At 40.4% G+C, this 26,353-nt stretch overlaps 1 protein-coding gene and 1 long non-coding RNA gene across 4 annotated transcripts in view; one reads left to right on the top strand and one right to left on the bottom strand.

Annotated features, from left to right (window-relative positions):
• The first annotated feature begins 9,782 nt into the window (after nucleotides 1-9,782).
• Nucleotides 9,783-16,034, top strand: LOC115334186 (neuropeptide Y receptor type 6-like). 3 transcript variants are annotated; one of them, XM_029998080.1, is made up of 5 exons: nucleotides 9,783-10,036; nucleotides 10,149-10,252; nucleotides 12,238-12,329; nucleotides 12,432-12,464; nucleotides 13,470-16,034. In XM_029998080.1, the coding sequence occupies exon 5, from the start codon at nucleotides 13,488-13,490 to the stop codon at nucleotides 14,607-14,609; it is 1,122 nt and encodes a 373-aa protein (XP_029853940.1). In that variant the 5' UTR covers nucleotides 9,783-10,036; nucleotides 10,149-10,252; nucleotides 12,238-12,329; nucleotides 12,432-12,464; nucleotides 13,470-13,487; the 3' UTR covers nucleotides 14,610-16,034. The 3 variants fall into 3 exon arrangements, with proteins under 3 accessions (XP_029853940.1, XP_029853937.1, XP_029853939.1); XM_029998077.1 differs by having other exon boundaries at nucleotides 12,432-16,034; XM_029998079.1 differs by having other exon boundaries at nucleotides 10,139-10,252; nucleotides 12,432-16,034.
• Nucleotides 15,903-26,353, bottom strand: part of LOC115334188 — a 31,467-nt gene continuing 21,016 nt past the window's right edge. Inside the window, exons 3-4 of the long non-coding RNA XR_003921066.2 lie at nucleotides 22,005-22,203; nucleotides 15,903-16,373 (exon numbers count right to left, since the gene is read on the bottom strand). This is a non-coding gene — a long non-coding RNA (uncharacterized LOC115334188). The remainder of the gene's footprint in view (nucleotides 16,374-22,004; nucleotides 22,204-26,353) is intronic.

The following is a 26,353-nucleotide window of genomic DNA, read 5'->3' as shown; positions in this document are numbered from 1 at the left end:
CATATCCTACTCTATTAAAAAAAAAAAGCTTCTTCCCAGAGGCCGTCTGCAAGCTCCACACAATTACAGGAAATACAAAAATATATTTTGCCTACCACTTACCGTAAAAAACTGTGTGGCCCTTCCCAAGATAAATTAATAACTATTCCATGTAGAAAATAACCCATGAGAGTTTTATAGACCCTTAATAATTTACAACAAAAAGGAGGGAAAATTAAGAGGAGCTAATTATGGCCTCAACAGATAACAAAGAAAACAAAGCGCTTGTTTACGGCTCACTTTCTCTCCCTGAAAGCAAGACAGACAAGTAGGCCAAGGAAGAGATCAAAGAAAGAAATCACTACTTCTTTCAGCAGGAGGAGATGAGGGTCTTTAAGACGTGAGCAAATCAGTAGTCAAAATCAGTCGCTGACACAACTCAAGTACAGCCCAACTGCTTCCTCTTCATTTGCACTTCTGACTGGGTGATTAATGAAAGGAAAATGCCTTTAAAATATATATACCCATCTCTTGCAGATAGAAATGTCTCCTCTGATACTACAGAAAGGCCAAACTCCACTTGACCTGGTGTCCTCCCGTCCACCATCCTTTCCCAACGGCCGTGTAAGTGACCTCATGTAGTTCATGTAGTCGCTCAAAATCACGTTCTCAGAGTTCAGTCCCCACACTGAAAGGGCCGTGTGCACTGCAAACATACATGTGCCCTGACACGTACCACCAGGCTGTGGAGATGCAGGGTTTCCTAGACAGCTAAACATCAGTTTCTCCTTGTCGTGGTTTAACTCCAGCCAGCAACTAAGCACCACACAGCTGCTCTATCACTTCCCCTCCTCAAGTGGACAGGGGAGAGAATATTTAACAAAAGGCTCGTGGGTCGAGATAAGGACAGGGAGAGATCACTCACCAAATACCATCATGGGTAAAACAGACTCGACTTGGGGAAAATGAATTTAATTTATTGCCAATCAAATCAGAGTAGGGTAATGAGAAGTAAAACCAAACCTTAAAACACCTTCACCCCACGCCTCCCTTCTTCCCGGGCACAGCTTCACTCCTGAATTCTCTACCTCCTCCCCCACAGCAGTGCAGGGGGACAGGGAACGGGGGTTACCGTCAGTTCATCACACATTGTCTCTGTCGCTTCATCCTCTTCAGGGGCAGGACTCCTCACACTCTTCCCCTGCTCCAGCGTGGGGTCCCTCCCACGGGAGACAGTCCTTCACAAACTTCTCCAGCGTGAGTGCTTCCCACGGGCTGCAGTTCTTCACGAACTGCTCCAGCGTGGGTCCCTTCCATGGGCTGCAGTCCTTCAGGCACAGACTGCTCCAGCGTGGGTCCCCTGCAGGGTCACAAGTCCTGCCAGCAAACCTGCTCCAGTGTGGGCTCCTGTCTCCACGGGTCCGCAGGTCCTGCCAGGAGCCTGCTCCAGCGCGGGCTTCCCATAGGGTCACAGCCTCCTTCGGGAAACCCACCTGCTCCGGCGTGGGGTCCTCCCCGGGCTGCAGGTGGAGATCTGCTCCACCGTGGACGTCCATGGGCTGCAGGGGGACAGCCTGCCTCACCATGGTCTTCCCCACGGGCTGCAGGGGAATCTCTGCTCTGGCGCCTGGAGCATCTCCTCTCCCTCCTGGGGGTCTGCAGGGCTGTTGCTCTCACATCTTCTCACTCCTCTCTCTGGCTGCGGTTTCTGTGCCGCAGCAACTTTTTTTTCCCTTCTTAAATCTATTCTCCCAGAGGCGCTACCACCGTCGGTGATGGGCTCGGGCTTGGCCAGCAGTGAGTCCATCTTGGAACCGGCTGGCATTGGCTCTGTCGGACACAGGGGAAGCTTCTGGCAGCTTCTCACAGAAGCCACCCCTGTAACTGACCCCCCCGCTACCAAAACCTTGCCACTCAAACCCAATACACCCGCATATCCCACAGACCTCCCAGGTCATCTGAGCCATCACAGAGACTCCAACCAGACCTCTCCAACTCCTGTCGGATTCATGCCTGGTGAGGCATCCAGTCCCCCGATCAGTGCACCAGGTCACTTGTTACACACATTCCTATGAACTATGTGCCTTTACATGCTGCTGAAATGTGCCTTTCCCCTACGTGAGCCACTGCAAACGAGAGACACACAGGTACCACAGCGGTGCGAGCGCAGAAGCAAAGAACGAGTCTCACACCGTGCATGTGAGATGTGACAAGTCTGTTAAAACAGACAACGCTCCAACAGCTACAGCAGTTTCTCCACCATATTTTTAAACTGCTTATAACTATATACAAGTAAATGCATAATATTGTCCTATGTATTTAAAAGTTCTTTAGGCAAACACCATTAAAATGAAATACATTTTCCCCACCTGACACGGCAGCATTACACTGTTTCAATTCTGAGAGCAACCCACAGAGTAAAAATTCACTGTATAAGCAGTTTAAGTTTCTAACACAGGTAAAAGCTCCACCTGTATAATCACCTAAAGAAAATGTGTTTCTCAAACCAGAGGCACTGGCCAAGTAATAAACTGTATTAAATGTCTTCATGCGATATTTTAGTTAGTGTTAGAGTATTAGAAGGAAGGAAACCCACATTGTTTTCATGCAGAAAATATTCGTTATTCCAGCAGAAAGCATACTACCTAAAGTCCACAGGAGGGCATCACTGCTTCAGAGATCATAAAACAGAGGACTCGTAATAGTCCCTTTCCAACAGTAGGCTTCCTATGTTACCATATATTCTTAGTAAAGGCTGATACAAAATAAATTATTAAGGAAGTCTTTATGGTCATTTTTGTCACTAAAGAAACATACTTCGTCATGCTGTTTAATGGGTCCAAACTTCTAAGATAGAAAAGGAATACTGAAGTTTTGGAAAAGAGCATCAGGGGCAGAAGAAGGGCATTAGGAAGTCAAAAGTAGTTCTCCTAAGTTATAAATATTTTTATTACCTAAACCCTTGTATAACACAAAGTCATAACCTTTTAATGTTTCAACCTCTTTAGTTTATATCAGTGCTGTTGGCTTCCATAGTCAACAGGTGTTCATTAATTTTTTTTAAACAATTTAAGTGTATCAACTGGATTTTTTATGAGTTTAAGTATGTTTTGTTAGTATAATTCAATCCTCTAGATTTAGGTCTGGTTTTATCTTTCAGCAGATGGAAAGCATTTTGAAACCTACAGGATTCCTTCATGCAGACTGTTTGCTGAATTAGTTATGCATTGACATTAAGCTCTTTGAAGACTGTAATAACATCATCTTAGCTATAGACAGATCTAATCCTGATTTTTTCTAAATGTGCATAGGTGGAAACAGTTGGGAATAGAGGAGATTCAACCATAATTTCCCAGATCACTCTGAGATCCACACATATTCAGGCAATTTTAGATTAGATTAGATTAGATCTAAACCCCCAGATTTTTAATGTAATCATTTCAAGGAGATATTATTAGACTTTTAGAAGCCTCACTCCTACCCAAATCAACACCTCAGGCAGAGAGTAATTTTGCAGTTCATAGGAAGACATTTTTGATAAAACACGCAGCAGCGCCACAAACTTCCCCATCCTGGCCCCTTGCTTTAGCTACGAGTATGAAGAACTTCTTAAAAGAGATACAGCTGTCCTTGAGACAGCTCTTGCTTTTTTGGCAAAAGATTTATCTTTCACTTTGTTCTGCTGTTTGTACTTTAATCTGCATAAACATCAAATCTGTGATCTTATTTTTGAGACTATCATGAATTAGCACTGGTTGGGAGAGGGTTTTCATTGAACAAGATTAATTAAAATGCACTGAGACGAAACTAGATAGTCTTTTGCCTACCTAAAGTTTGAACATGACACTCTTAAGGATAAAAACTTCTACCCTGTGCAAATTCAGAGGGAAATAAAACACTACCCCTCTCTTTTATTTGCTTAATGCAAAATAAGATATTCTATAGATAAAAAGGTAACTACAGAAAACCCACAGGAACTATTTCTTCAGTAAGTAGTATCAAAAGTTCATCTTACTGAGCAAAATCTTCCCTGAGCCCTTTGTAAGGGGAGTGTGCTGCGAGAGAGAAACACACCTTTGTGAAGGGTAAAGAGGAAAGTCATCAGAGAATTGAATTTGCACCCTTTTCTTTGGACTTACATTACCATCTTTCCTTATCTCCTGCTCTCCCTCCCCTTCCCTCTGAAGCTCAATTTATCTTTTTCATCTTTTCACTCTTCTGTCATAATTGATGATTTCCTTTCTTCTCTTTCCTAAAAGTTTATATAAGAGCTGGTCATAATTTCAAGTGATGGGATGAAAGCAAGACAGCAAAATACAGTCTGAAAACTCAAGGTTCTTGTCAAGGATCAAAGAATCTAGCAATGCTGTGACAGATGTGAGAGGGTAGATCTTTCACTATATCTTAGTCTGAGACAGACCAGGATCATAAGTTTTGCCAAAGTGTCCTGGTTTCAGCTGGGGTTAAACCACAACACAAAGGAAAACCTGAAGCCAGCGGCAATCTCAGCCATGCTCTGATCTTTTTCGTCTGCAAATCTTTCTTTATGTATTTTCCAGTTAAATTAAAATCTGCTTGCTTTTTTTCCCTTAGCTATTCCTAGACCCCATCTATTTCTCATTCCACAGAACCTCTGGAGGGTGTTTTTTGTGGTGCTTTTGCATGACTGACATTTAGCTTTGTTTGAAAACAGCAGGAAGCGTTATGCTATGAAGTTCAGCATGTACCTGCCTGAAATTAGCTGTAAGACATCCGTGCTATTGTATTGCTTTGCACGGCAAGGTTTTGGTAGTGGGGGGAGCAGTTACAGGGGTGGCTTCTGTGAGAAGCTGCTAGAAGCTTCCCCTGTGTCCGACAGAGCCAATGCCAGCCGGCTCCAACTCGGACCCGCTGCTGACCAAGCCTGAGCCCATCAGCAACAGTGGTAGTGCCTCTGGGATAACGGATTTAAGAAGGGAAAAAAAAGTTGCTGGGGCACAGAAACTGCAGCTGGAGCGAGGAGTGAGAAGATGTGAGAGAACCAACCCTGCAGACCCCCAGGTCAGTGCAGAAGGAGGGGGAGGAGGTGCTCCAGGCGCCGGAGCAGAGATTCCCCTGCAGCCCGTGGGGAAGACCATGGTGAGGCAGGCTGTCCCCCTGCAGCCCATGGACGTCCACGGTGGAGCAGATCTCCACCTGCAGCCCGGGGAGGACCCCACGCCGGAGCAGGGGAAGAGTGTGAGGAGTTCTCCCCCTGAGGAGGAAGGAGCGGCAGAGACAAGGTGTGATGAACTGACCCAACCTCCATTCCTCGTCCTCCTGTGCTGCTGTAGGGGAGGAGGTAGGGAATCCGGGAGTGAAGCTGTGCCCGGGAAGAAGGGAGGGGTGGGGGAAGCTGTTTTAAGATTTGGTTTTATTTCTCATTACCCTACACTGGTTTGATTGGTAATAAATTAAATTAATTTTTCCCCAAGTCAAGTCTGTTTTGCCTGTGGTGGTAACTGGCAAGTGATCTCTCCCTGTCCTTATCTCAACCCATGAGCCTCTCACTATATTTTTCTCTCCCCTGTCCCGCTGAGGAGGGGAGTGATAGAGCAGCTCTGGTAGGCACCTGGCATTCAGCCAGGGTTAACCCACCACAGGTATTCAAGAAATTTTAAAGTGAGGTGGTGTATAAAAGTGAGGCTTTCTAGACACGAAATAGCAACCTAGAATTCATATTTTTAGTTCAGAAAATCAAAACTCATTACAGTTCGAAACACGCAGGAAAACTGAAACAGACGGAGACTAACAGGAAAAACCTTTTGATTATTTAAGTATTTCTTAATTAACAATTAGGACAGTGAAAGATGTCATGGCATGAGAACAGCAGGGTTTGGTGCTCACAGTGTTGTTATAAAAAGACTGTAGAATGGAAAAAAAAAACAGATACAAATGATCATATTCCCCCAAAATTTGTGAGCTATTGAAATAATTCATTCTTTAGCAGACATCACTCTCAGAAGACATCAGCTGGAGAAGTTCTAGAAAGCTACAAAGGATTGAATCAGGGTTTGGAAAGTGGAAACTATTATAAAATATTAATTAATGCTGCTACACTCCTATTACAATTACTCACATATCTTATCTCTTTTTCAGTAAGAAAAGTAACTTGGCTGACCCAAAAAATAAAGATGCTACCCTTCCAGCCAGACAGTATATCAGTCTCCATCTCAATCGTATGCCAACTGAATAAGGTCCAGAAATTAGCCAAAAGTTTGTGGCATGATATAGTTTTAAAAATGAATACACTATTATAAGTAACTCATTTAAAGTTAAAGCAGATTTTAAGATAGTTGACTTTTCATTCTAGGCATGACCTAATTGAGAGGTACAAACCAGAATGAAGCATCAAGGATATTGCAAAGCTATTCTCTAGAGCTATGTAATATAATGGAGTGAAACCTAAACTCCAGGTAGTGAACCTGAGTGATTTTTGTGATAAATTTTTCCAATTAGGAAAAAAAATTCTGAATCATGCAGCAGTGCTCCAACTTACACACATACATCAATCCTTCGTTATCTTCATGATCTTTGGAGAAAAATTTACAGTGCCTACTTAGTTGACATTCAGATGTTGCTAGTTTGGTGAAATTATAACCTATTTGCTGAAAATACCTTATTAGGGTGTTGATCTCTCCATAAAACAGGAGAATGTGAAGGGACAGTGTTCTTCCTCCATCATAGCATATTATCTTACTTTTGTGACATTACCCAGCACATCTGATACTAACATAAGAGATTTTCAATTATTCTTGCTTATTTCTCTGTGCCTCTTTGAAGTGCTATAAAGAATAATACTTATTAGGAAGAAATATTCCAGATCCTTCAGAGATGTTACAGGTCACTGAACCAGCTCTTAGCCAAACTGCTATTAAAGAACTCTTCCACCTAGGAAGCTGAGAAATCGTATGTATACGTCTCTACTAAATCTTGCTTTCTGAAGAAGGGGGCTGCACCAAGTAGGAACAAGGACTGCTGCACAGCTACATGGGAGAAGCAAGCAAGCAAACTTAAGCAAAAGCTTAGAGGGGTCAGCCATCAGCAAAGATTCCTGCTGGGCAAGGAATCATGTAAATGCCAAAGCAAAAGGTAAGCTCAGAGGAATTATAAGCTAGAGAATTTTTCACCAACAGGCTGTTGCCAATGCAACAGACATTATTACAAATGTAAAGTCTGAAAAAACTGTATATTATGGCATCTAAATCACTTACCCTAGTTTTCCACACTGCCCATGGTCTGTATGCCATAGCATGGGAGCCAGAGTAATAGCGTGTCTTCACTGTAATCAAGATGAGGCTGCACTTCATAGACATGGACCCTGTTTAGCTATGAGCTGGCTGGTTCAGGTGATAGTGCCCTGAGCTCTGTGCTTGTGATGGTTAATTGGTACCTGGTTTAAAACTAGCCTGGGAACATTTACGCAAGTTGAGGTCATGCCTCCAGCTGCTGTATAACCAGATGCTTGGAAAAGATGCTCCAATTTATTTCAATTTATAACTATAATTTATAACAATTTATTATACCTGGAAAGCTTTTAGGATCAGGCTTTTATTGGAATGATTGCAATGAGATGATAATCAGTATAATGATTGGCATTCAGTATAGCGAGAATCAGTACACTGATTATTTTGAGGTTTCGTCTTCATTTGTTTGTCTTGCAAATTGAGACAGAAATCCCTAATAAAACCCTTTAAAATTTGCATCAAAACTCCTACCATTTCCTATGATATAGAGTCATCTTTGAGCTGCTTGAAATCCCACAAGGGCAGAGTTACTGAATTTACACTTGACATGGGCAAGCCAATTGCAGTCTTATCTGCAATATATTTTAACTTTTTGTAATGAGGTTACATATAAAGTTTTCTTCTCATTACAGTTGCCATCCTGCCTTCCGGTTAGTTATCAATGTCCACTGATAAAGGCTATTTTCCCATCACTTAATATTGAGCAATTTAGAAATATGGTGATCATTTATATAAAGTAAATACAATTCTGCTATCCATTAACCTTTTTTTGCAAACAGAGGCTACAGCATTTGGCTGAAAACAATCTACCTTGATCCTTTCATGCACAGCCACAGATTCCACTTAGTATACATACCATTGACGTCAGGCATAAACAGACCAAGAGCAGCTACACCCACAAGCCTTTGATGTCAGATGTGATCTAATTCACAACAGGTTACAACAAAATTAAATCCACAGAAGGCAGCAGATTGATATGGCTGTAAAACCAAGGGGATCACACGTTAAACACTTCAGTCTTTCCACAGATGGAGGACTGCATACAGTGTTATATTAGAAACAGAGGCCTATGTAAATAAGCAACCTGACCTTTGTTTGAAATTTATAAACAGAATCAGAACATCTTTTAATTTTCTTGACTTATTTCCTTTATAAACAGATAATGCATTTTTATGGCTTGTTCTGATGTATATCTAGCATATTGCATGTTTATGTCTTGATTAACTTCCTGGGCTACACTACAACCAGAAGCAGAAATTCTAAAGTACTTTGGAAAAGCTTTGTTTTTATAGTACTTTTGACATAATCAAAACCAGCAAGAGCTAAAAATGTTTCAGAAAAGTATATTCACATTGCTCAATTGTAGCATTTTGGTTGAAATTTCAGAATTCACAGACCACACCTAGAATAAAAAGCAATGGGCTAAACTAAAGTGAAGGAAATTTTAGAGGGAGGTGTTAAGGAAGTCTTCCTAACAGTAAATTAGGCACTTGAATACCTAATCTAGGATTACCACAAACGTTTAAAAAATAGGTCAGACAAACACATCACGAATAGCTACAAATACACGAGAAGCAGAAGGTTCATCTGGCTGACCTGAGAGGCTCCCTCCACCCCTATTTTCTACAAATACACTAGCATGACAACTAACAATATTTTCAGATAATTAGTTCTAACCTGCACTTTAGGTATAGCATCAGTCTTGCTCATCCCAAAAATCCTACTACTTTTCAAAATATTCTTTCCAAATCAACAGACGCAGTAAGACAGACTCCAGTACTCTCTCAAGTGTTTCATCTGCAGGTTTCTACTTCTCTAATTTAACAGGGAATTCTCATCTAGTTTTCCCGAGCCTGTCCCCACACAAACACATGCTAACTCTGGACTATTTTCTATTGCCTCTGCTTTTTCTAGTACTGGAGACCCACAGGATGGTTCAGCATAAGAGATTGAGATACTGTGGGTTAAGTGGACCCAGGCACGAATGCAAGAGGTTAAAACAGTTCCTTTCCTGTCCCGTAAACATCCATTCCAAATATTCAATAGGGAAACATTGAATGCTAATTTTTATAAACAAGTGACTATAAAAGGTATGGGCTTTTACTGGAAAAACAGTAAAAATAATAAAGCCCCTTTTCAATATGTGCTAGTGTAATGTGCCATGTTTTGCTTTTCAGGAATATTTTTGTATCTTTGGAGTATAAGCTAAATTAGCAATTTATAATGAAAATATGATGATCTTAATTGCAATAGAGCAAATTACACACTTAATAGGATGTGCATGCTATTTCTAAGCAGCTTACTGTGTTTTCCCATCTCCCTCAGTTAAAAAAGCAATAAGCCATCTGCAGATGTTTATGTATGAAATCCAAAATAGGGAAAACATTCGCACTACAGAACAGATAAGATAATTGAAAATGAAATTGCAAGATAAGGTGTTTGACAGGGTGGAGGGAAGCCACACAGTGGAAGAAAATCCATCCCCATGACTACTGGTCCTTTCTCCTCCCTGCTCATTGCTGTTCGCCTCTTCTTGGATTCCAGAGCTTGTTTTATTCCTCAGCAGCCTTTCTACAGACTGCTGGATTCAGTCACAGTTGGAAATTGTGAAACTGTGGTTTGTTTCAGAAAGAGAAGAAAGAAGAGTTTAAGTATCGCTTCAGCAGCAGATAGCTTTGCTTTGGATTCTTTTATACACAAAGGAGATGTGTTTGCTGGCTTTGTAATTAACTCAAAAAGGGAAAAGAAAAGTTGTTAAGGGCAGTGTGGATATGACTTGAATTTTTCATCAGGTAAGAAGTCAGAAAATCCATAAAACTGTGGCAAATACTGAAATATATCTTTTAAAGGATTATTGTATTCTGTACATCCTATATTTAAAATTGAATGGAAAGTATCTTCCAGATTTCATCTATGCAATACTTTGGAACTTAATAAACAGACGATGTTGGCAACCAAAACATTTACTGGTCACTTTGGAGGGATGGGACTATGCGTCTTTAACATAGGTAAGAAAATACTTAGGAAAGAAATCCTTTTAAAAGCTCATTTTATTTTCTACTATGCTTTTAACTTTATTTTGTTTATGCACGTTTCAGTAATGTTTCTGCACCTAGAGGAATGAAACAACTAGGCTAAGTGGATCATCATTTCTTATAGTGTTTCTCTCTGTAACTCTCATTGTGGTAGAGAATCTTGTTCAAAATGCAGGGACTGGGGAATGAAGTAATTAGTTCTCTTATTAAACACTTCAATCCAATTCTGATATCAGCTGTAGTTGCAGTTCAAGGATGCTGATTCCACTAATATTTATTAGCTTAAAAAAATGCCAGTATGTATTACAATAGAGTTCAGCATGCTGCAGTAAGTACTAGTGTAACTTATTTTTCTAATGCTATGAATATTGCACATGTTTAAATGAGGCAGGTGTAATTGTTTTATTGCCAAGGAAATATTTAAATTGCCTTGCAGTATGACATGTGCTAAAGACTATGCTTTTTAACTCACAGTACAAACCAAACAGTGAAAAGAAATTAATCTTTTTTCTGAAAAAAAGGACAATGTAGATGATCAGCGTGCCTAAAGCTAACGTAGTGAGTGAACTGATCAGAAGGTCAGTACAGGGACTTTCCCTTAATGGTAGAAAGTGCCAAAGAAGCCCTCCCACACACATTGAATTCTTGGGAGAGGACATTCAGCACTCGCTATCAAACCATGTTGTGCAACCATGGATAAATAAGCGAGCATAGCAAATAGTGCATAAAATATTACAAACCTGGCTCAGCCTCATGCCCTTCGAGTCCCCACAGCTTCTCCTGCTCACATAAAAAGCAGGGAAGAACAGAGCTTGTCTTTGAAGGTATCTTGCTTCTAAGCCAGATCCCCTGCTAACACCTGATCTTTTCTCATAAAGGGCAGGGCTCAGATCTGCGCCAGTCAGGTGAGTACCACAAGCAGTGCGAAGAGAAAGATCACGCTTGGGATAAAGCAGCCAGACTTTAGACCTTTACACATCTCAAGTGGCAGTAAAGCTCATCAGGGTAACATTTGGCCTCTTGTCCTTCCAGGACATGCATCCTTCCGTGTGATAAATCCAGCCAGGCAATTAGTCTGCTCCAGGGAAAAGTGGTTTATAGCGCATTCCAAGAAATATGTTGCCTGAAGGTGCTGTTGCTCAGTCACATCATCGGTTTCTGCAGGGTGTGACTGTGCTATCTTCAGAATCCCTTTTATTTCTCCTGGACTCATTAGGAGAAGAGTTTTTGCAAGCTGGTGCACACAGAGTTGGGTACATAGCTCTTATTCCTGCCCTACTGGAGTGGGGACACCTGCGAGGGACTACAAAGTCTATCTGAGCCACTAGACTTCAATAGCTTTTGCAGCATGATTGTCCAGGTTTCTATGCCATTCCCTCAATATAGCTGTAACCAAGCCAGGTGGGTTACTTAGGGAAACTACAGGGCTTAATGTTAGCCCCTGACCACAAATTAAGTCATATTTGGAACATGAGGGCCACATGTAGTCACATAAATCTACAGCTACTTCTTGCTCCAACATGACTACACTAGTTAAAAAGTGTGTTTTAATCAGAGTGAAGTGGTAATAGATGCTCCAAAGGTGGTTGTGTTGGGTTTTGGGGAGGTTTTTTAGAACCTTAAATTGAAGCACCCAAACTAATGTCAAGCAGAAGTATCAGGATAAAGCAGTCCAGGATATAACTCTAGCTGGAATATTCTTTGAGTGCCTGGGGGCAAACAGTTACAGAATCATAGTCCTCAGGTTAACCCTGGATTTGGTGTGTAATCTCATGCAAGCAACCAAACATTTTTTATTCCTTAGTGATTAAATAATGGCAATGATTTCTATGAAAAGGTTGACAAATCTTCTACACATAAACAGATTATTTCTAGTAATAATGAAACATCCACTTATCCCTTCTTTTTGTGCATCCTTTTTAACTTCCCACTGCTTCTTCACCCTCCTTTCTCCACAGGCTCTCAACACTATGGTATTTATTATTAGGGGTGAAGAATGACCTCCTTCCAGCTAGTTTTCCAATAGTTCCTACTTCAAAAAGGAATTAAGGTGAGTTAGAGTGGAGTTTTGAAAGGTATACATGTAGAACGTACTTATCCATCTTTCAGTTTTAAAAGTAACTCTTTACATCCCTCTTTTTTCCTTTCCCAGGTTGGAAACAACCTCTTTCTGGCCAGAAAGTTGGTGAGCCTTTGATTTAAGATTAACTTTTTAACTTGGTGATAAATTCAAACCCATCAAGATCTTCTGCTGAACCTAATTCTTCCCATTAGTATTAATTTCATAACAGAATTGTACTAATATCAGATTTTTGCTTAACACCAGTTTAAGTTAGAACTGAAAGAACAATCAACTCCGTGTCTCTTGAGTACGTTGCACTTAACCACAGAAAATTTGGGGGGTGTCATTTGTCAAACTTGTACAACAGTGAACGGCGTGTAGGGAAATGAGACAACCTTTGGCAACTACTGATATGGAAATAATTGTGTGTATCGCTACGATGTGATCTTTGTTTGGTTTACATTTTTCTCAGATTAGATTGAGGAAAACGGACATGCTATCTTTAATGTATAAGCAGAACAGGAAACTCCCTTAAAGATGTCATTCATAGAGGTGTTGAATATCACTTAAGCTCAAGCACACATAATTTTGCTTAAGCCAGAAGAATTTGGTGTATTAGCTCACATTGCTTTGTAGTTCTAGAGAAAATCTAAGTGCGATGCCTAAGCTAGCAATGTGATGGCAGGACCCTATTCTTCTTTTTTGATAATAAAAAAGCAACAGATTATCCTCATTGGAATTCCTTAAACCTTGCTAAATCTTTGGCTGAGACAGATCTTAAAATATTTCATTTTGAAAAGAGAAGTTTATCCACAGTTGGTAAAAGAGGATTTGTATGAAAATGTTCATACAAGTTTAATCTGAGCTATCACTGCTATTTCTTATACATCACAATCAGCTACAGGTCTGTAACACTGTCAGTGCAGAACCTCAGAAAGGTAGCATCAACCTCCACCCAGATATATATATATATACACAAAACCACTAATACTCAACCACTGGCTTTTCCAGTGCTGGAATTAATTATATTAGACTTGCTCAAAACTTCAACGATAGACTCATAGTAATCATTGCCTTGGAAAGCTCCATACAACGTATATTCTAAATAATACTAGGTTTTGTCCATAGGTTGGGAGATGCTTCACAATGGATAAAGCCATTCAGCATCCCAGTGAGATTCTGTCTAATCAAACTATCTCTAACATTAGCTATTCTCAGTTTTTGAACTTTGATACATGCCAATCTTCCTTCCTTGCAGAATTCTTGCTTATTACAGCCTACACATTAGTTACAATAGTGGGGCTTTTTGGAAATCTTTGCCTGATTATTATAATAAAGAGACGGAAAGAAGCTCAAAATGTTACCAATGTTTTGATTGCCAACCTCTCTCTATCAGATGTCTTGATCTGTATCGTGTGTATTCCTGTCACAGTTGCATATACCTTAATGGACTACTGGATATTTGGGGAAGCTATGTGTAAAATAAGTTCTTTCATACAAAGTATATCTGTCACGGTCTCCATTTTCTCACTTGTACTGATTGCTATTGAGAGATACCAGTTAATTGTGAACCCACGTGGCTGGAAGCCTAATATTTCACATGCTTACTGGGGAATTCTTTTCATCTGGGGCTTTTCCCTCATAATATCCATTCCTTTTTTAATCTTTCACCAATTAACTGATGAACCCTTCAAACATCTGTCTTTCCACAGTGATTTCTACAAGAACAAGGTTGCTTGCATCGAAGCATGGCCATCTGTTACAGAACGACTGATTTTTACCACTAGTCTGCTGGTTTTCCAGTACTGCTTCCCACTGGGGTTTATTTTTATCTGCTATCTCAGGATATTTGTATGTCTTCGAAGGAGACATGGTAAAACAGACAGAATGAGAGAGAATGAGAGCAGACTGAGTGAAAACAAAAGGATTAATATCATGTTGATATCAATTGTTGTGACTTTTGCAGCTTGCTGGTTGCCTCTCAATATATTCAATGTTATTTTTGACTGGAACTATGAGGCACTAATGAGCTGCAATCATAATCTGGCATTTACAATATGCCACCTTGTGGCCATGATCTCAACATGTATCAATCCCATCTTTTATGGATTTCTCAACAAGAATTTTCAGAAGGATTTGATAGTATTAGTTCACCACTGCAGATGCTCAGCATCACAAGAGGAGTATGAAAATATTGCCCTTTCAAATCTGCAAACTGATGCATCTAAGGGATCTTTGAAATTAAATAATCCCCCTGTGGATATCTAAAGTAATCCAACAGCAGTTTCCAAAATTTTCTATTTTGTTGCAGATGACCTCTTTCTGTAGGTCTTGATCATGTTACTGCTGAGTTTAGAGGAAGTCTTTGCCATTTAGCTCGGCAAAAAAAACAGGAGTATGCTCCCATAGGCATACTCTTAACAGGTACCTTATGATAGTATTAATGCTAATAAACTGCTTCCAAGAGTCCTAAATATCAATAATAATGAATTATAAACAGTATTAACATCTTACTTTTTTAATCCACAGTTTCCAAATCACTGGCATACTACCTTAGCACCAATAAAAATATTTCCATTTCAGCCACTGATGCAGTTGTCCTTCCTAAACACCTGGCTTCACCCAAGTAAACCGTGAATACTATGGCATTCCTAACTTCATCAGCCTTTTCACGGACGGTTTTCTGACCTTTTAATTTTCCAATACTACATTGTTCCCACCTCTGGTTAATCTGCACAACAGTTTATAGGCAGTTCATACTGCAAGGAAGGCCCTTTAAGTTATCATAAGCCTCCACCACCTTCCTTTCAGCCCCAGCATGCAGTTTGCTTTGGTTTAGTACCAGTTCAGCCTAGAAATTGTATTTTAATAAGGGAAAAGGCTAAAGTGCAAATTTCTTTGGGGTTTGTTGTTGTTGTTGTTGTTTAAATGAGCACTAATACAGGCACCATTTGATGTACTGAAAATTCCACTCAGATTTATGCTGTTCAAGATGAAATACGTATTTAGCATTTATCCTAAAAGCATTGTATTGTACTCCAAACCACCAGTAGAGATTATTGCTTTTTCTGTTACCATCATTACTGGTCCTTAAAACAGACCTTTTAGATTCTCCATTATCGAACAAACACACTATGAATTCAGAGTAAATTTTGCTTTAGCTACTTATCCAGGTTATAAGTTCCTCTTTGAGTAGAAAATTAAGTTTGCATTTTAATTTCAGAAATATCTTTCCCCACATTTCTGCACTAGCAAGAGGCCACACTTGAGGTGGATGTGATCATTTCTGTTGGACTGTGTTTGAAAATAGTTTCTTTTGTGACACAGCGCATAGAAGCCTAAAGGTGTAACACTGAACACATCTTTTCTCAAACAAAAACATTTTAAAAAACATTTTCCAGTTTGGCCATAAGAAAATAACCGAACATATTCTTCATCCATGCTACAGTGCCAATATAAGTAATCAGTTAATATTGGGCTGTTTAAATACAATACTTAGAACACTTTAGTCCAGCAACTTACAATGCTTTCTCTTGTTCAACTTAAATACAATTAATTGCCTGTATTGCTAAAGCCCCTTCTTTTTTTTTTTTTTTTTTTAGTTCCAAAAATCATCCTTCTTTTAACACTGGTACATAAAATTCCTTGTAATTTATTCTCTAACTTCAGCAATTTACCGATGACCCACTTAAGCAAAAAGAATTAACATTCAGATTACAATCAGCTCCTTGATGATTCAGCTGTGATGAAACTTACCTTAAGGCTATAAAATTCTCTTGGACAGGGACCATCATCTTCTATAGCCATACAGTTCTTAAAGGATTCCATCAGGTCATCATTCTCTTGTTCTGTTGCTACAGCATTAGCACAAACTGTCTGCATTGCTCCACTCATCAGAGGAGCTCTGGGAGAAGAACGTCACAAGCTCTTGCCGATACACTGGATTGTGAAGTGCTTCCTGATTCACGCTGAGCAAGATGACCTCATTGAAATCTATTAGGGCCTGATCCCATTGAATTCATAAGGGCAGCACTACTCACAAGAGCAAGAATGGCAGAATTAGTGACATGGTAATCAAGTATTTGAGTGAGAGGTATGGACTAGTTTTGGCACAATTTAGTATTTTTTTCTAATTAGATCAAATATCACGCATGTGAAGTAGAGTGCATGAACCATAACTTAAACACCTGCCTTGTTCATCATAGAAAAAAAACCAGAAGACAGACAAATACCTAATAAGGGCTAATGATCCGACTGTTGAGAGTATCTTAGTATTAATTATTTCCATTAACTCCAACCCTCAGTCACTGGGCTCCCTTTATTGCTGATACACACCATCTGCTTGACCAGTGCAACAGGCACTTAACCAAGTAGAAAGCAGTAACTTAGCGTCAACGGTTCTGCTGACATACCGTGCATAATCAGAGTGGCTGGTACATGCTTTGGTGAAGGGAAGGTGATGGAGTTGGTTCTCTGTTCCATCGGTGAGACTCCAGGGTAATAAAGTGATTAATTATCTCCATTTCACTTGCTTAACTGAGAGCAAATCTGATCCAGGATTTTCACCTTTCTTGGAGATTCCAATACCCATACAGAAAGCCATCTAATATAGTCAGAAGAACGTTCACTGAACAGAGCATTTTAACAAATTACGGTGATATACCTGCTAGAGGCTGGCTTATCAGCTGCATTTCTCCAAGTCTGGAACACAAATCTACACCACCGTATTCCTCATATTTAAGCGCACTGTTTACAGCTTCAGGGCCCATGCTTAAAGCAATTTACAAGCACATGACATTCACAATATACTCTTATTAATATTAGACACGATAGTTCAGATTACTCTCAGTTCTCATCATGGCAAACATCTCAGACAGTATTTAGTGCTTGAGTCAGGCCCAGCTGAGACTCCCATGTGTGAACTTGGCCTAAGTGGCTCCCACAACAGTATTTCCACCCCATAGGGATGCCCAAGTGTGCTTAGTTTTACAGCGAAGGTGGTTTTAGTATCAGGCCCCAAGTGGTTTAAATACAGCCACAAAATGAACCAGTAGGCCAGTAGAAACTCTTGTGACCTTATGAGAAGGCCAGGGATGCTGATGGATTGGTCTCCCTTTACTGTCTCTCCCTACAAGTGCTTGGGCAGTTTGTTTCTGTGGCATTAAACAGCTGGAAAAAAAAAAAACAAACCAAAAGGGTTGCTGTTGCTTTTTGTAACACCAGTTGTCTACTTCTGACATCCCCATCAGAGTTAAGCAATCAATTTTTCCAGTCTGAATCTTGGCATAAGAGGGTTCTTCGTTACCAGGTGGAAGCTCTCTGAGCAGTGAGACTGCTTCAGAATCTAACGTGAATAATAATACTTGTGCCTTGATTTCTTCTTGTCATTTCTTCCTAACACTTTCATTTGACTCAAGTGCTGATGCTCCATTTCTGTTCTGAGCATTCAGTTATCAAGTATCTCTTTTCTTAATGCTGCACTTTTAAAAATCATTCCTAACCAAACAGAGTATCATCACTGTCTTGAAGACATCGCCCTTCACGCTGCATGTTCTCTCATTACATCCACTGGCTTTATATGCAGTCTGATATCTAATTTCCAGACAAGTCAATAAGAGTGAATTGACTTTGATAGGAATAGGAACAGACAGAGATCAGTTGCTTACTTTAAATACATAAGCATTATGGACTCCATCGTGGTGTGTGATGGTGATGTACGGAACTGTGCAATATGCAGTATTTAAAGATCGCTCAAGTCATAATATTAAACTGACAAATGTTGCCCTGTGTTAGGTAATGCTGATAACTTTATCTTCCCTTATTTTATTGGTATAGCAAGTAGACAAAATTTTAACAGCCTTGCATACCAGACTGTTGTTACTTGGTGCAACCAGATGGAGGACTGTGAGCTTCCTCGGGGAGCAGAAAAATGGAATTAATTACAGAAAGCTAGAGGGGGAACCTGAACTCCAGAATGCTATCCAAATGTAAAAACAAAGTCTTAGCAGTGATGTTTTTTTAAAAAACCTGCATCAGAGCTTTGTTCAAGTGGTTCAGTCATGTAGACCAGACCAATATATTTATAAACATCCTTGTAAATGAATATATCCTTACATGTATTTGTAATTTATGGTCGATTGGCTTAACTGTAAGCACTTATAACTAGAGTTAGATACTTGGAAAATGGCATTCATTGTGAAAATTATTCCATTGAACAGAGCGCTCAGTTGATTATTGACTGTAATTATGTACATGGACAAAAGCAGTGCCGTTGCTGTGTGTTGTTTAAATACTTCGATTCCTCCTGTCTACTGACAAATAAATATTACCCTGTATAAAACTGCTATGTTGCTCAGCTGGTAAATTTTACTGCCTATAATCGTGATAGGACACTTCTCATGCAAACAGTTCTGGAAACTGGTTTAGCATTTCACATGCTCACTTATTAGATAAACAGAGATCAGTGAAAAATTAGATATTTGCTGTTTCCAGAAGAGAGGAGGACTTAAAAACAGCTAGAGGACCTTCTCAAGGCTCATGGTGCTGACATACTTTTTGGTGGAGAAGGACAGAATCATAAAACAGGGAAGTTTCAAGTGAATTTACTCCTCAAGGGCAGAGCAACTTTTTACTATGGTACTTTATGATTTGTACTCAAATACAATGAATGTGTTTGGAATACCGTTTTCTTAGACATTTTGCAGATACGTTGAATAATCTGTGCAATTTGTCAGAGTAGAAGTTTCCCTTCAGCAGCTCAGGAAATTTTATCTGTAGCACAAACACTGAAAGAGCTCTTCTGAGTGCTGCATTGCAGCCTCGTTAGTACATATTCATTTCCAAAGTAGCAACTACTACTGTGTTTTAATTCATCAATATTGAAGCAGGAGAAAGATACTTTTGATTTTTCTTGCTTAAGCCCAAATGTTCATACCACATTTGCCTGCATTATCAATATTTTATCACATATGATAAAAATCTCCTGGGATTTAACAATGACACATAGTACTGGGACAGATTCCAGCCTTGAAGTTGAGATGCTTTTATTTTACCCAACCCTGATCCACTACAAGTGGCAAATGATAGTCAGGTTCTATTTCTTGCATTATACTTTTTAAAGTTATATCACAGCTGCATCAATCGCAAGACAAGAATATTTCACCCTGACATAACTGTAAATTAACATTGCACTAAATTGTACTGCAACACGTACAATCCTGAAAAACACTAGAGCTGACTTTCGGGGAGATAAATTTTGCCTCTAAGAAGTGTCTGAGATTCTAGAAAGAATCTAGAAAGAAATAGAAATTATGGCAAGGCAGGTAACTACATACTTACAGAAATGTGGCCATATAAGGCAATTACAATACATTATTTTATGTCATCACTCTTATTTAGCAAGCTCTGCTCCATGCCTTTTGAAGCACGTCTTGATTTTAGCCTACTTTCCTATAGAAACAAAGTTCATGCCATTATGCTTCTGTCCTTTTGACCCTGATAACAATTGAGCTGTTGGCCAATCTTAACCACCTGTGAAAGGATAAATGTGTCACAGATTATTACTCTCTTATCTTTGGAAGAACGGTGGGTGGCTACAAGACAGGAATGCAGATTGCCACCCCCACTGAAAGGTTACACGTGCAGCAGTATGTGCTCAGTTCTGCACTACCTGATCAGAAGATGCACAGCTTCAGACTAGCAAGAGCACATGCTGTCCATTGCCCAGGAAGGGTATCAGAGTTTCAGAGAGATGATACAGAAGTTTTGCCCCAGCATTTGGGATCCTTTGAAGTTAAAAAACCAACCAAACAAAAAAGAACCCGCACACAAGTTGCCACACTATGTCCCATTACACTGTCATAAATGCATCAAAACCTTTGCGTTCAGGTGGGCATGAATGGCATTTTAAAACATTTATGACACTTTTTCCAGGTTGAAATGGCCTATGGGGCAGAGTAAAAAAAAAGTAAAAAGAAGACAACAAAACATCACCAGTGACAAAGAGATCTTTTAACCAAAACATTATCTTGGGACTCACAAACTATCATGGTCTAACTATGGCAAGTCCCCTAAGCCCTGCACCTCCTTTCCCAACTTCCTCCTGTTCCCCATGCATGGATTTTGTGTGGCAGGGGCTGTTTTACAATAAGCACAGAGCGGCCAACACAATATAGCCATCTTCTTACCTGGAGCTCTGGAGTTTATTAATGGAAATAAAAGAGGATTTGGCTTTCAGGAGAAAAATCGTTCTTTAAATTCACAGACTCACCTTTTTCTTTTTTTTATCTCATCTCCCCACTTTTCGCAGGCCCATCACAGTAGATGGGTGATAAACCAAGCTCTTAGGTATATATGAAGCTTGCTTCATCATATAAATATTTGATTTTCTTCTCCTTTGTTTTGAATAGTACTCTGAGAGGAGAGCAAATCTATAGCAAAGCTTTGAGTAACCTCACAACAAAGGGTCAGATGGACTGCAGATGTACTTAGTGGAACCTCATAGGCTCCATAAATATAAAGGAACACTGTCCTTTCAATTCTATGCTTGTAAGCCACTTAAAAATGTTCCACAATGGCAACCTCAGAATTAGCTTGTCTGCTATCATTCATTTTCAAACAAGGTTCCTTTGGCATATAGCTTGGTTTCCACGCAAATGCACTGACTGATGTCTTTTATTTCATTTCATAGGCTTCTCTATTAGTCACAGGCTATTTACATAATGTGATGGAATTGGCACCTGTGTGGAGCTATTCTCTGTGCAGAATTCATTTCACACTCATACCTAGTGAGGAAAACTTGTTAATTCATGTAGATGATAGGGCTGTAACAGCTACATGAATTAGTTCTTCCAACCAAGAATGGCTACGAGAATCAGAAGCAGCTCTCAAAGTTTCAGGTCTCTCTAAAAAGAATCGCTTATACCCCCCTGCCAGCTCCATTTTTAGGTTGGAGACTTCTGCAGCGCTTACTTCCATGAAGCCAGAACGGCAGTCTCAGAGGTGGCTGGGAGAGGCACAGATTTCCCCGGCACACAATTCTGTAGTGACTGCTGTACAGCCTCCACCTCCACAATCTCCCAGGCCGCGGTTACTTTTACCCAGCACATTCAAATCTCTCTCTCTCATCCTCAATACATGCCAAGAGATTTATCTATTAACAAGCAACAAAATTATTGCTTTTGGGACTAAAACCATTTGGACGGTATAGTTGTGTCAGATGATCCCATGCTTTAATTTCTACCTGGAAGCCATCTCAGGATTTGCCATCACTACCCCTACTACAAACCACCCCATGACTGTAGTTGGATCATATTCTCATATTTCCTCAAGTACTTGGCCAATGGAAGCCATTTAATCCACATTAGATTGTTGGGTTTTAGGTGGGGTGCTGTTTGTGTTTTGTTTGTTTTTCAAGTAAATGCAACCCCTGTTTTTTTACACTTGAGAAGTAAATCTAGGCAAGAATAAAATTCAAGTAATTTTGTGTGGATTGAAACAAGGAAGAAGATCCCAGAACAGTCCTCGTACTCTCTTTTGTCTCTCCAGAGCCAACTGTCCCATTCTTCTGGAATTTTCCTCAACAAAATTATCTAGCTGCCATCCCCTCCCCTTCTAAGTAACTCTGCAGGAACTTAACAGCAACTACTGCCTCGCAGTCCTTACCCATTCCCATTGCCTCTTGGACAGATTCCACTGCTAAAGGAGCTCTCTTCGGCTGCAGAAATAAATGCCAAACAGCCCAGATTTTGGGGAGGGGGCTTGACTCTGAAGTGGCAGGGGAGGAGCAGAGCTTCACGGAGTAGAACAGAGCTGAGACGAACACTCACAGGAGCTCAGACCCTGGAAGAGACTCAGGAAGATTCTGCAGGAAAATAGAGATACAGTTTACAAGCCTTAGAGTAGATTGTAACAGCATGAAAATATACATATGTGTTTAACTCAATAGACTGTGTCAACTATCTGGCCTTTCAGAGAAAAAATTCTATTTGAGCATCATATCTTCATGGGACATTTTTACAAAGATAAAAAGGCACAGGAACCATTTCATATTTAACTTGCACAGGAGGGAAATCCACATACACGCTGCAGCCGTGCCTGGAGAGGTAAGAAATATGGGCTCTCCTTGCAGGAACACAAGGTCATCAGGTGCCTAAGATATTAGCAAGGGACCCCAAGCCTTCTCGTGAAAGACTTAGGTCTTACAGCAAAGAGCACAAAAGAGCCCAAGACCATGGGCTGCTCTGAGAATACAGCTGACCTGTGGCTTTGCCGCAGGCTGGGCACTTTACATCCTCACTGAGTGGTTCTAAGTTTATTCTGTTTTGAGGAACTCCAAAGTAAAGGTCAGAGGGACCTCACCACACCCACAGGATAAACCTTTGGGAGGATAATTAGTCAGCAAATAATCTCTTTTAAGGTATTGAGGCCTAATATTCCACTATTTGTAAAGAATATCTTTATCAGTCAACCTAGCAAGGCCGTCAGCATGGCATGATATCCTATCCAGCATACATTTACATTTTTGCATTTCAGATGGCTTAAAGTGCCTTATCACTTCCAGCTTTTTATTCACAGACATTTCTGACCGTGTGAGCAGGTCAAGTTCTCACCTACACCAAACGCACCGTGCACTCCTGCGCTGGTTAGAAATCAGACCTGAAGATCTCCTCCTTGGGACTTGTATCATTCATTTCAATCAACACCAAATATCTGTCTAAAACAGCCTATGCTTTCTCCTGAAATTGGCTCTCGACGGGGCTATTCCCGCAGGCACCGTCTGTCTCCAGCTCTTTGTCTCAGGCCAGAGCAGGGAGGAACTGTGGAAAATGTCACACTCCAGCAATTCTGAATGCCGCCGTCCAGGTTAGTGACCGTAAACGTGATCCTAGGAGAGCACATTCTCCAGGGGCATCCACAACCTTTGAGCACTGCAGAACCTCCTGCCAACCAGGGTCAGACCCCACACTTGTCGGGCAGAAAAACCAAAACCTAAGGCATATGGGGGTATAACAATATTTTGAAGTGCTCTTTATTAACTAAAACCAGCTAAAACTTTGCCTGTGGTTAGGCATGCATACAAAACCATCAACATACTACACTTAATTGTCAGCTGAAGTAACTGTAGTCCTGTGACTGACTAGGAACGCAAGCTTGCTGGCTTCTAATTAAAGATGAAGTTGAGACTCCTTCAAAAATTGGCCACAGAATTAGTATTGAATCCAAAAGCAAAATCTGAGTTGACTGAAAGGTCATCAAACACGAGGAGATAATTACTGCTTGATGTTCCAAGAAACCCAAGCTCTGACACTAAATTTAAAAAAAAAAAAAAGAAAAGGCATGCTGGAAGCCTTTGATGAACGATAACAAAAAGTTTCTTTCTTCCCTTCCCCATCATGCAAACAGACCAGGCACAGAGATACTGAGGGCATTATGCAAGAAAACCCCAACAATCATGTAAGCCCGAGTATCCTGTTAAACCTCACATCTTTATTCATTGAAATACAGAACGAATGAAATATTTCAAGGGAAAAGTAACTTTTTTTTTTTTGTTAGTATCATTTACTTTGCTGACTAATCAGTTTACAGAGTTGATTAGCTTTTGCTTATGCAGCTTTGACTCCTTGCCTCTTTCCAAAAGGAAAATATACGGTGTACTGATTCTAGGAGCACTAAAGTTGTGTTAAAAGGCTGTGTGGGGTTAGTGTTAAAATACTTTCAGTATGTTTTTGCATGGAGGGGATCTGCAGCAGCTGTACAAAAAGCATTTGAGAACAGCAACAGCAAGTTATAAACAAAAACAAATTATGAATGAAGAAAAATTATGAACAGTCAAATTAATATAATCAGGAGTTACAGTACATCTGTTGCTAAGAAATAATAGCTGTTTCTTGTATTCTTGGAAAAGCTCAAAAAAATCAACTACTAGTTTAATAATTAAGAAGTCTTTAAAAACATACAGAATGACTGAATCATTGAGGACGGGAAGGGACCTCTTGAGATCATCTAGTCTAACCCCCCCCTGTGCTCAGTAAGACATAATGCTTTTTCTGAAGTATAATCATAAATTTACCTAATTAAAACTTCAACAGAAGACTGCTCCTGGGAGAGCTGGCCATGGAGGAGCCATGAGGGTGTGCGCAGCCAGCAGTGCCTGCATTTCTGCCATGGCACGTTGCTTAACCACTGCTGATCTCCATGGAAAGCTTGGTGCCGGCTCCAGTTCAGTATCTCCCCATCCTGGAGTATTTTTTTTTTCTCTGTCCCAGTTCATGTTGCTGACAAACCGGGAGCTGAATTTTCTCAGAAAAATCAAAATCCCCCGGTGGAGGCCACTCCAGCCGCCAGCACAAAGGCGGCTGTCGGGGAGGCAGCGGTGAGCAGACATGACGTGGAGCCGCTGATGAAGCAGACAGGAGCCTGGTATGTCTGGGCAGATGTGCAAGGCAAAAAGTAATATTTTGTTTTTCTTTTTTGACCCAACAGACCCAACCAGGGCTGAAATCAATAGAAATTAGTTTCCTGCTCACTTCATCTGTGGGATCCTGATGAGTTTGGAAGTTAATGTTTCAGTACATGGTAGAGATATAGAAAAAGAGACCAGCAGAACTGCCTTAGATGACCAGAATCCAGAAATCCTGCAAATTACTGCCATCTACATTTTATATTAAACATGTTTGGAGAATGCTTGTCAAATCTGATCTTCAGCAATATGTGTCAACCTTTTATACTGACTTCATTTGTTTTACCTTTAGAGCAATTGAACTGGTCCCCGAGGCAGGTATTACCCGCATGCCACCTTTAACACAATCAGATTAGTGCCGTGATTACTCTAAAAGCTGAAGCCTTGGTGCGGTGACGAACTGAATGCTCAGCATTGAAATGAGATCACCTGAACAGAGCACGCAGCCTGGCCCCCATTTCCAGCCCCATCTTGGAGAGGACCATGCTCACCATATGGTGCTCCTGCTACGCCTGTGCTATTTCTAGCTTCAAACACTGGAATTGGAACTGACAGATTTAAAAATAAGGCTTTGATCCTGCCAAGATGTCTGCTGACCACACCATAGACCCTTTTTGCTGGTAGTCGAACCAGCACTGTGCCATGCTCCCTTCAGATGATCCCTGTTAGTCCCTTCATAATACAGGTTCACACACTTTGCTCTTCCTTACCCGATTCCTTTGACCTACTTTTACCTACATTGCTTTCTCTCCTGCTCTTCTTGGAAACCTATGTAACTGGATTTGAACGTGCTTTGACTCTGACATTATTTGTCTAGCTGGAAAGAAAGCAAATGTATACACTAAGCACTTCTTGAAAACCCCAGTGCACCATTTACCCGACATCCACCATCAGCGCGAGGTACCACTTCTGCAGCACAAACAGACATCCCAAGGACTGGCCAGTCCTGTGCCCACCACCCTGCGCTCACCCCTCTGGGCACAGCTTCCAGTCAAAGTCTGGTGGAAAACCAGGTACTGATGACTCTTTCTCATCCAAAGTTGCCTACATCCCAGTGTCAACTTTAGGCAACGCTAAAAATAAAACAACAGTTTACCTAAAAGCATTAATTTCTACATAAATTGCTGGCTTTCTAGTTAATAGACCTCTAAGGATTTTTTGGTAGACCAAACACTCTTTTCAAAGCAAATTATTAGGGCTGTATAAAACCCATCCTTTTTACTCTGCTGTTCATCATTTAGATTAATCTACTAACTAGCTTTAACATCTCAGCAGCCATCCTCCTGCAAAAATGAACACTTTGCAGTCCTAATCAAAAAGCCTTGAAAGGCTTCAGTATTCACAGGGGGGTGGCAGAGTACAAAGGATATCTCCTTTGCACAGCGACTAACCATCTTAAATCCCCACAGCTGTAGCAAAGACAGAAATCTGGCTTGCATAGCACTTACTTCAGTGCACTGAGAACATCATAAATGAACCACTTGGCATGTAGGATCAAAGGTAGGAAATGTGTCATTATCTGGGATGGTTATGGAGAGAGGAAGGTTTCACC

The sequence above is a fragment of the Aquila chrysaetos genome, chromosome 22 (assembly GCF_900496995.4).
Source record: "Aquila chrysaetos chrysaetos chromosome 22, bAquChr1.4, whole genome shotgun sequence".
NCBI lineage: Eukaryota > Metazoa > Chordata > Aves > Accipitriformes > Accipitridae > Aquila > Aquila chrysaetos.
Note: the sequence above shows the minus strand (reverse complement) of the source record. Positions and strands in the feature narration are given on the sequence as shown.